The sequence below is a fragment of the Poromitra crassiceps genome, assembly GCF_964638095.1.
Source record: "Poromitra crassiceps genome assembly, chromosome: 10".
NCBI lineage: Eukaryota > Metazoa > Chordata > Actinopteri > Beryciformes > Melamphaidae > Poromitra > Poromitra crassiceps.
Window position 1 is genome coordinate 47,200,333 of NC_139631.1, and position 11,572 is coordinate 47,211,904.

The 11,572-nt window shown below is 44.8% G+C and overlaps 1 protein-coding gene across 1 annotated transcript; it reads right to left on the reverse strand.

The window, feature by feature from the left end:
- Positions 1 to 2,020: 2,020 nt before the first annotated feature.
- Positions 2,021 to 2,824, reverse strand: LOC310784480 (syntaxin-12-like; the record flags this gene model as incomplete). The annotated part of the gene is made up of 1 exon (XM_083645468.1): positions 2,021 to 2,824. One exon carries the CDS (start codon positions 2,822 to 2,824, stop codon positions 2,021 to 2,023), a length of 804 nt encoding a protein of 267 aa, XP_083501594.1.
- Positions 2,825 to 11,572: the final 8,748 nt, after the last annotated feature.

Consider the following 11,572-nt stretch of genomic DNA (forward strand, 5'->3'; position numbering starts at 1 on the left):
ACACAACCACAAGGGGCAAAGTCTTTATCAAATGAGACAGTGTCTGCAGGAATCCTTTGTCTGATCCCTCCTACAGCTAGAGGAGGCTCCTCCCCCTGCTACACCACCTGTCTCACACACAGCCCCTGCTACACCACCTGCTGTCTCACACACAGCCCCTGTCACCTGTCTCACACACAGCCCCTGCTACACCACCTGTCTCACACACAGCCCCTGCTACACCACCTGTCTCACACGGAGCGGAGCCCCTGCTACACCACCTGTCTCACACACAGCCCCTGCTACACCACCTGTCTCACACACAGCCCCTGCTACACCACCTGTCTCACACACAGCCCTTGATCGACCAGCCTGCTACATCACCCTGCCCATCCCAACACACTGGCTGTTGGATCCATGCGTGGGGATCTGTGCAAATTTGATGCATTCAACAACATAACTTTTATTCAAGGGAAAGCAGTTGGAGACTATCGGAGGGATTCAGTTTTGTCGGACCTTTCCAAACTCTATATGGCCTCCGGGGACGGCACAGCTTTGAGGGCTGAACATCCAGTGACGGGGGACAATATGGAACAGATCGTGCTCCTGGGTACGGACGGCCAAAAGATTTTCAGTAACAAGTTGCACAAAGTCAGAGTGACCCATGCAGAGTTCAAACCCTGTTGTTATTGGATGATGGAGTCTCTGGCGACCGCACTCAAGCTCTGGGACCATTAAAGACAACAAGAGCTTCCTCCATGAAATGCCGCATGACAGCTTTGTCAACTCAGCCTCTTTCAGTCCTGACTGCTCCAAGCTGCTCACCACAGATCACCATGACCAGATCTGCGTCTACTCATCATCTGATTGGTCTCAACATATCATCCAACATCCACACACGAGGGATTCTTTTCTAGGTTGTGTTTCACCCATCAAGGCCACATGACACCTTGTGCATGATCATCAAGGCCACATGGCACCCTGTGCATGACCTCGTTGTGGCTGGCCGCCACCCTAATTATTGTATTGGCATCTTCCAACACAGCAGAGCTTGTGTGTCAGCTGCCAGATCCCAAAGCATCCAACTCCAACAACTTCCTGTCTGTCAACAAATTCAGTCCATTGGGTGATATGAGGGCATCAGGAATGATGGCATCAGGAATATGATGGCATCAGGAATGGGGTCTGACCTTGGGAAGACTTGATGATCGATACAAACTCCTCATGGAGGAAAGAGAGAGGGGGAGGAGGCACTCAACACAGCTAGAACCACCTTACTATCTTCTAACTTTACAGAATCAAGGAAACTGTCTGTCCTTCCTTCTGTCTGGATCCATTTATCTCCGCGCCCGCAACTGTTTGGCCATTCGATCTGAAACTATGGGCATTGAGCATTGGAAAAGACAGGAAGTAGCAACGCCGGTTTCTCCATTTTCCCAAATATAAAGCATTCAGAAATATGAGCGATAATCATTATTTGCATTTAGAAACATAGTGAATGCTAGATGTAGTGTTAATGTGGTAATTCTGATCCTGAATAAACTGTTCACCGTCAGTGTCTGCACTTGAGTCCACTAGTTTGACACGTACCGTTATCACAGTTTGTTTTTGTTTTTTGTTTTCCAGCGACATAATTTACAAATAGGCTCGATTGGGTTCCGATATATATATTTTTTTTTATATTTTTTCCGCAACACATCCTTCTGCTCACTCCATCACTGGGCTGCCTCTTTAAACAAATCTCTTCTTGCTCTTATCTTGAGTCCAAGCAAGTATTTGAGTGTGTGTGTGTGTGTGTGTGTGTGTGTGTGTGTGTGTGTGTTTGTGTTTGTGTGCATGTGTGTGTGTTATGGCACAGATATGCAATGCACTCATGTAGCTGCTTGCCAAATAATGATGATGAGTACAAACAAACAGGTGTGTGTGTGTGTGTGTGTGTGTGTGTGTGTGTGTGTGTGTGTATGTGTGTGTGTGTGTGTGTGTGTGTGTGTGTGTGTGTGTGTGTGTGTGTGTGTGTTATGGCACAGATAACGCAGTGCACTCATGTAGCTGCTTGCCAAATAATGATGATGAGTACACACACTATGGAAACAATCATGGCTAGGATGCACATCTTCTTCCGGGACTTTTGCTGATAGTAGGCCGCTCTCTGAAGCTGCTCTGTTCCTCGCTCTACATGAACCTCGGCGTTCTCCACACTCGCCTCAATGCTATCGATCACCTCTCCCTGATCATGGATCATCACTGCTAAGTCCTTGAAGATCTGATTCACATCCATGATATCCGACTCCAGCTGTCTGATGTTGGTTTCTCGCTCCTTGATAAGCTCCAGGTCTTCCTCTGTGATGGCAGCCTCCTCTGTCTGGATGGTCGTCTCACCCCAGTCATCTTGGTTATCAAAAGAAATGAGCTGCTCGTCATGGGCACCGTCTTCAGGCGACAGGTGGGAAATGGCTCTCGCTCGGGCAACTGACTCCTTCTGCTTCTCTGCTGCGTGCCGCTGGACTGCCTGGAAATTGTTGAGAGCTGCTGAGAAGTCGTTCATCAGCCGTTCCCTCTGGATCTTCTGCTGCCTCTGCTGTGAGGGGGATGTAGGCAAAGGGACTGAGCCTAATTCTTTCAGGTGCTTGTTGGTTTCTTTTGCCAGCTGGTTGGTATAGCGCGGTATCTGCTGCAATCGATCCTGAAGTTCACTGCTGTCCTGTCTGGTCCCCAGCTGGCTCACCATGCTCTTGATCTGAGCAGTGTTCTGTGTGATCTTATAGATGTTGGAGCTGCATGTCTGTATGAAGGTATTGAAGTCCCGTGGCACGGAGCGGAAGCTGTCTGCTTTGCCATAAGACATGTCTGTTCTGAAGGGACTGGAAAGAACTGTATAGGTTGATTTGTTTTTATCTAGCTGGTGTTGGTCAAGACACAAGATGAAGAGGTCACTGTAAGCTGGTCATCTACTACTTGCTTACTTGGAGGAATCTTCTACTACTAGTTGTGGCGGCCATTACCCAACCTCCCACCACTTATATAGCCTCAGCCGGGAAGGATTTATGACATCACTGACAATGTCACAATGTCTATGACATCATTGCGGATTTATGACATCATTGATGATGTGATGATGTCACATCGTCTATGAGCTCATTAGCATAGAAGGTCTATTACATCATCATTGAACTACGAACGATGATAAGAGACGGAAGAGATGGAGTATAACCGCAGGGCGTACAGTGAGGTCTGTTGGGAGTCTGTGGAGTAGAGACAGAGGAGAGGAATGAGAAGACACAGTGGAGACACATATTTGACTACAGTAACAGAGGAGGAGGAGCGGATGGAGCGGAAATCGAAGTAGAGATTTGAATGTAGTAGCGAGAGAGAAAGGGAAAAGTGGAGTGGAGTGGATTCTAGGGCAGGTAGGGGCAGGGACTGGAGTGGAGTGGAGCTTTGTCAGAAAAGCACAGAGTGGGACGGTGGATGAAGAATGAGGTGGGGAAGTAAGAATGGTTGATGTTTAAAGATCTGACTTGATAGTTGGACGGTCAAAGTCCCAGATGGAAAGAATTAAATCACAGAGATTGGTGGTGGGAAGGACGTGTTCCAGCTAGGTAAGAAAGCTCCAATAAAGGGTGTGGTCGATGGAGTGTCACATAAAGTGGATGCAAGGAGATTTGAGGAGTGTGAAGGAGTTATAGAAAGCTTTAGAATGAAAAGGTTTGTTCAAGTAGATGAGGAAAAATATGAGATGAAATCTGTCATGCTACACTTTGATATGGAGTATCTACCGGATAAGGTATTTTTGGATCATGTATGGTACCCAGTGAGGCAGTTTGTTCTTAAGCCACTTTAGTGTAAAAACTGGTGAAAGTATGGTCATAGCTTGTGGGCTCTATTCTCCCCCTGGCCTTAGACGCTAAACTGGCGTTAAATGCAAAAAAACATGCTTTGCGCCTGCCTACCCGTGACTCGGGAAGATAGCGTCATGTTTTTACGCCCCAAAATGCGATTTACGTGGAAGAGGCGTAGCGCAGTGCCAGAATAGGCCAGAATGGGCGTTTCGGCCTTAAATACCATGCACCCTAAAGCGATCTTCCCAACTGGCGTTAATTTAGAGCTTTAATAGCGCTTTTCAAAACCAGGCCTTATTCAGTGCGCCGGCCAGAGGTGTAGTGCTATCTAGAGAAGTGGGGGAACGCACCTACATGTATATGGGGAGCACCTGCACACGCACAGGTCCCAAAATAGCCCCCCCCGCGCACGTACACACGCTAACGTTCACGCAGCCTATTCATTAATTAATCGTTCGGGGCGGGCAATCGCTTATATCAACGAATTAAACGAGCAAACTCACGGATTCCTCAAGTGCTGCAAACCACTGTCACTGACACACGACTAACTTGTGTCCTCTATAAACACTGCAGAAGCCCGTGACATTTGCAGCTCTGAAACTAAAATACGTATATGGGCACAGCAGAGCAGAGTCAGTTATCAACACAAACAGCTAAACAATCTCTCAACCAGCGATCACACAAGTTGCACAAGGCAACTGGCATCTGGCGATGCAAATTGCAATGGGTGATTAATGCTAACTTTTGATTCAACCGCGTTGAAAAGAAACACGCTTTTAACATTGTTTCTTCATGCTTGTAAACATACCTTTTTAGCAGCTGGTCCGAAAAATGAAAGGATGTTTGGCTGCCTTTTTCATCTTTACTTGTTATAGTGAGGTACTGGTGGAAAAAAATATATTTTGATGCTGAAAAAGCCAGTATGTTTCAGTATAGCTTTTATTAAACTGAGGTTTCCCCCGCGCTGTAGCTAGTTAAGGTGGAATGTTTCCTTTTCCTTCAAGCCACGAGTTGATGCTGTGTGAATCATTCAGCCCACCTTAAATATAGTTAAGGTGGAATGTTTCCTTCTTTCTTCAAGCCGCGAGTTGATGCTGTGTGAATAATTCAGCCCACCTTAAATATAGGACGAATGACAACGTTGTCAAGTTTCACTCGTTTTATTGGCTCGACATGCACACACACACTGACACACACAAAACACCCCTTGGAGAAGTATGGGAACGCCGTTCCCACGCGTTACACCGGGACTACACCTATGGCGCCGGCTCCCCTACCAAACGCCACACACAGACACACATGTGCATCTCTCCCAGCATGCATTGAGGCTTAATACATTTTGACAAGAAAAAGCAACACAATCAGCCTAAGTAGGCTAAGTGGTAGATAGACATAATATTTATGTTAACACAACATGCAATTCTAGAACATTTCAATATTGGACAAAATAAAGCATAAAAATCAAAACACAACCCTATGTGAAGCATACATGTAATCCAGGACGTATATCCATCGCAAAAACAACGTGGTATAGTCGAGTGACAACCGTAACACGGTTGTACTGTGATGTCCGCTCCAACAAGACTTAGCTTACTCTATCTACATGTACATGTAGTTTTTCAATAAAAACACATTTATTATGCCATGACTTTACATAATGTAGGCTATATTTATGTCACAGCATTTAGCCTGTGCTGTGATGTGCAGGAGCAGCAGGTTAGTAGGGTCATCTGTGGCACTTCCGTGACCGTGGAGAGCGAAGGTCCGTTTCTCAATGGATTTGTCATCTAGGAGGGTTAATAAACAAATTTAGCCGGGGTGTATTTTTAAAAAAGGCGGGGAAAATATTTGAGAGACCAAAATCCAAAATGGCTGCTGTGGAAATTAACTTTTTAATGCTTTGACCTACAATGATGCACAATACATGGTTTCAGAGCTTATTCTGGTCAAGGAATACATATTTGGTGTTTATATAATGATTTGACCTATTTTTGACCTTCAAATCCAAGATGGCTGCCAATTTTGAGGCAGTTTTTTCAAAATCGTCATAGAGCCTTCATATTAGGCTTGAATGACAGGTCTTCTCATGATGAGTTGAATAATATACAGTATAAGTACACAGAAGTAATCTCTGAGGTCAATAAAGTCAATGTTTGTGTGTAAACAACAGTTGCTGATTTGCGGTTTCCCATTAAATAGGGTAGGCTACTGAGAATATGGTGTCCAGTTCATCCCATCACATTTTCACAATGAACCAAAAACAATTTTGCACTATAGCCTAACATAAAATAATATTCTGTATGCAAAGCTAGCAAGGTTAGTTGCTTGAGCTGAATTTAAAGGTCAACTCAAAACAAACAATGAAATTAACTTTGAAATTAAAACTGAATCCTAGGCTACTAAATTTCATCAGCACACAGTAAAGGAAACTTGTCTTTGAACTCAGCTGACTGTCTAGTCCTAATCCCTGTTGTGCAATGTCCCTTTTCAGTGAAGTTTTTGTTTTTGTTAAGAGTATGGACTTTTAATCTTGACCTTGTTGGTAGGCAACGGCCCTTTTTCAGTCAAGCATTTTCAGATTAGCTCAGTCAGTCTGTGAAGCAGTCAGTGTCAGCACTTGCGCGAGCTCGCTTTTTCTCTAACTAATGTTAACATTACACACTTTAAGAGACTTTGTTTGAGGATATCAACGTTATTCACTAGTCTAAAGATAGTTCTACCATCAAGAACATATAAAACAAAAGCAAAAACAATTTTTATTTGCAGAAGTCATCATTGATATTTGGTGTTAGCTAACGTTAGGTAACGTTATTATTTTTAGCTAAAGTTAATGTTATCTGTCTCCACACTTCTGTCAACTGACATATGCATTTGCTTTTGAAAATAAACAGCCTGGCTTGCTTAAGCATAACTGAAGATTAAATAGAAATATAACATGACGAATGCATGTACCGATTGGTTGCCCCATCTTCCCAGGAGGTGGTGGTGTGAACATCATCAAATTTATCAAGTCCTGACCAGTCTTGGGCTTTTAATTGTAAGCTGTCCCATTTGCCTTGATTTATTGTATCGGTGGGCTTGCAAGGCTTGTCACATTTTAGGACACATTCATAGGACATTGTGTGCTTTGTCTTTCATTGGGAGGGAAAGCAACTCGCTATTATATTACTGTTATATTATATTGCTGTTATACGCTGTTTATTTTCAAAAGCAAATGCATATGTCAGTTGACAGAATTGTGGAGACAGATAACATTAACTTTAGCTAAAAATAATAACGTTACCTAACTTTAGCTAACACCAAATATCAATGATGACTTCTGCAAATAAAAATTGTTTTTGCTTTTGTTTTATATGTTCTTGATGGTAGAACTATCTTTAGACTAGTGAATAACGTTGATAACCTCAAACAAAGTTTTCTTTTTCTTTTTTATATATTCCCCCCCCCCCCGATTTTTTTATCCCATTTTTATCCCCCATTAGTGCTAACGTAATTTCTTTATCCTGGTTGCTACTCCACCCTCTGCCGATCTGGGGAGAGCCGAAACTGGCTCCATGCTTCCTCCGAGACATGGGCAGTTAGCCAGCCGCTTCTTTTCACCTGACAGGGGAAGCTTCACCGGTAGGACATAGCACGTGGGAGGTTCACACTATTCCAACCAGTTCCCCTCCCTCTGAACCCCCTTAACGACCAGAGGAGGAACCACATTAGCAACCAGGATATTGCATGTTTTTGGTGAAGGGGGTTCCTATATGAAGGAAACCCCCGGGAGGCACGGGGAGAACATGCAAACTCCACACAGAAAGGCCCTTTTGATGACCCCACCCGGGCGGTGGGCACTCGAGGACATGCGGACGGGCACGCATTCCTTCAGCGTTCACATCGTCCCAGGTGGGAATCGAACCCACGACCTTCGAGCTGTGAGGCGATAGTGCTTACCACTACACCACCGTACCTCCTTTTATATCCTCAAACAAAGTGTCTTAAAGTGTGTAATGTTAACATTAGTTAGGACTAGACAGTCAGCTGAGTTCAAAGACAAGTTTCCTTTACTGTGTGCTGATGAAATTTAATAGCCTAGGATTCAGTTTTAATTTCAAAGTTAATTTCATTGTTTGTTTTGAGTTGACCTTTAAATTCAGCTCAAGCAACTAACCTTGCTAGCTTTGCATACAGAATACTATTTTATGTTAGGCTATAGTGCAAAATTGTTTTTGGTTCATTATGAAAATGTGATGGAATGAACTGGACACCATATTCTCAGTAGCCTACCCTATTTAATGGGAAACCGCAAATCAGCAACTGTTGTTTACACACAAACATTGACTTTAATGACCTCAGAGATTACTTCTGTGTACTTATACTGTATATTATTCAACTCATCATGAGAAGACCTGTCATTCAAGCCTAATATGAAGGCTCTATGACGATTTTAAAAAAACTGCCTTTTAGAGCTCAAAATTGGCAGCCATCTTGTATTTGAAGGTAAAAAATAAGTCAAATCATTATATAAACACCAAATATGTATTCCTTGACCAGAATAAGCTCTGAAACCATGTATTGTGCATCATTGTAGGTCAAACCATTAAAAAGTTAATTTCCACGGCAGACATTTTGGATTTTGGTCTCTCAAATATTTTCCCCGCCTTTTTAAAAAATACACCCCGGCTAAATTTGTTTATTAACCCTCCTAGATGACAAATCCATTGAGAAACGGACCTTCGCTCTCCACGGTCACGGAAGTGCCACAGATGACCCTACTAGGTAGCCTACACATTTATAAAACTAAGCCTGCCCTGAATGAGCCGAGTGGGGGTGCTTGTTCACTATTGTGAAAGTTATGCTTTTACAACATATAAAGATCATGGAAGTGGATGGTATCAGGAATGTCACCGATAGTTAACGTTCTTGTACAGGGAGACCATCAGCCCTGCTGATCAGATCTGTATTTGCCTGTAGGTTGAATCGTTTTATTCAGGCTATGATCTGTGATGCGCTGAGATATCCAAATTGGCATGAACAGATGACAGCACGCAGCCGCAACCGGACTGGATTCGCTTTCTCCTGGATTGGAGCTTGGAAGGGAAGAATGTGATTGGTTTACAGGAGGTCACCGATGGCCACAGCTGTGAATAATTATATGCTTAAAAAGGCGTGGTTAAATGGTTAGCGCCGGCTTTAGCGGTGAGGAAAAATTAGGGAATGCGCCTGACCACGCCCACTATTAGCACTAGGCCAAGCCATAAACGCAAATTTAAGGCCAGGGAGAAGATAGAGCCCTGTGAAGTGAGGTTGTATGTAGTATGTGCTTTATGATCCAACTGCATTTATTCGACACTCAACCATGTATCAAAGAGCCATCAAAGAGCTGGCCAACACCGCTGAGAGGACGAGTCATTGGCTGTGGTTGAAGAGGAACGACACCATCTGGGCTGCTAAGGCGAACAGCTAACCCCGGGACACGCACCCAGGCTTGATCAACCTGTGGTGGGCCTGCCTCAGCAGAGGGACACACACCCAGGCTTGATCAACCTGTGGTGGGCCTGCCTCAGCAGAGGGACACACACCCAGGCTTGATCAACCTGTGGTGGGCCTGCCTCAGCAGAGGGTGTCTTGTGATAAACGGCCGAAAACACCCTGTGATGCTGAGGCACACAACTGACGATGTGTCCCGGTGGTAAAGCCTTATAGCAGCCATCTTTCAAGAACTCCCCATGAATTAGAAGTGATGGACACTATAGGGATTGCAACAACTAGTCCTATCAACGAACAATACATGTTGTCATGATGGCTAAACATGCTCACTTGTAGCTTGCTGAACAGGAGGACTGAGCTACCCCGGAAACTACGGCAACTCTGAAGTCTTAAGAGGGCCCGCGGCAACAAGGTGAATGTCTCTGTTAGTCTGTGGCATGGTAACGGCACAATCTTTACATTATTTTTTTTGGGGGGGGGGGGGATTTTTTGCCTTTATCAACAGGACAGTTAGGCAGACAGCAAAGGTGGGGAGAGAGAGAGGGGATGACATGCGGCAAAGGACCACCCGTACGAAGAAGTAAGCCTTTATGGTCCGCGCTCTACCAGGCCACCGGGACGCCACAAAACGAGTGTATAGTCTGTTCACTCCCCATAGAGTATCACAGAAATCAGTCCAGAACTTACTGTATAGCACAGGTCTGTGGTTCACAAAAGTTTAAGAAACAGTTTGTGTTCAGCAAGATAATGTTCACAAATGAGGACCACTTTTATTAATATTGTAACAGCACAGGCGAGGCTGGGTATGACTGGTAAAGTGCTGGATGTGTGAAATGCTATTATTACATTAGGGTAAATTATTAAAATATAAAACATTTTCAAAGCAACGCAAATGTACTGTTACTTGAGCCCTTAGTGGAGTGTCTGGGGGAATGAGCGTGTAGTTTCCTCCTCGTCCTTGCCTCTCCGATCCGCCTCCAGACTGCTCAGCTCAGCTCCAACTACAGAGCTGGCTTTCTTCACCAGCTTGTTCAGTTTGCCAGTGTCCCTCATGCTGGTGTTAGCCCCCCAACATGCCACGGCAAAGAAGACATTGGAAACAGAGTGGTAGAACAACCGTAGCAGCTTTCTACATACATTAAACTACCTCAGCCTCCTCAGGAAGAACATGCTCTGCCCCTTCCTGTAGAGGGCCTCGCTGTCATCTCCAGCTCCTGGAGATGACAGGTGGTGGTGGCAGTTGGAGACCAGTTGGGGACCACCCCCCAATCACCATCAACGGCACAGTGGTGGAAAGGGTGGACAGCTTCAAGTACCTGGGAGTCAATATCCACCAGGACCTGACATGGGCCAACCACACCGCCACTGTTGTGAAAAAGGCCCAACAGCGACTACACGGACTCAGACGCCTGAAGAAATTCGGGCTAAGGCCAAAAATCCTCAGGGACTTCTACAGAGGCACCATTGAAAGCCTGCTGACTGGCTGCTTCACCACCTGGTATGGGAACTGCACCACCATGGACCGCAGGGCGCTAAGGGTGAGGCGCGTGGCCCAGCACGTAACAGGATGTGAGCTGCCAGAACTGCAAGATCTGTACAACCAGCGGTGCCTCAGGAGGTCCATGAAGATCATCAAAGACACAAACCACCCCCACAAGTCTGTTCTCCCTGCTACCCACAGGGAGGAGATACAGGGTCCCAAGAGCATGCACAAATCGCTTGAGGGACAGTTTCTTCTCGCAGGCCACGAGACTCCTTAACATATACAAATAGTGTAGTAGCCGTACTGTACCGCACTGCAGCTGCTACCATCACGTATGACTAATGTTCAATAGTATGTTAATTAGGCATATGCTATTTGCACCTAACAGAATGTTATTATGTTTAATTACGGTATGTTTAAAGTATGTTCATGCCATTTGCACATATGTGCCACTGTCTGTGGCGTGTCTTACTGCTTTATTGCTTGTTGCCTCTTGTTTTTTTTTGCACTATGTTGTAACGGAGTCTACAGCACAAGAATTTCACACGTGATACTTGTACTACGGAGTGACAATAAAAATCTTGAATCTTGAATCTTTACTCCGCCGGTAGTCCACCATCTCCTTGGTCTTTCCCACGTTGAGCTGGAGGTGGTTGATGTCACACCACTCCACAAAGTTCTTTACCTCCTTGTTGTCTGTGATGTAACCGACCTCAGAACTTTTGTAGGTGGCACTTGAAACGGAAGTCAGAGGTGTATAGGGTGAACATAAAGGGCGAGAACGTGGTTCTTACCG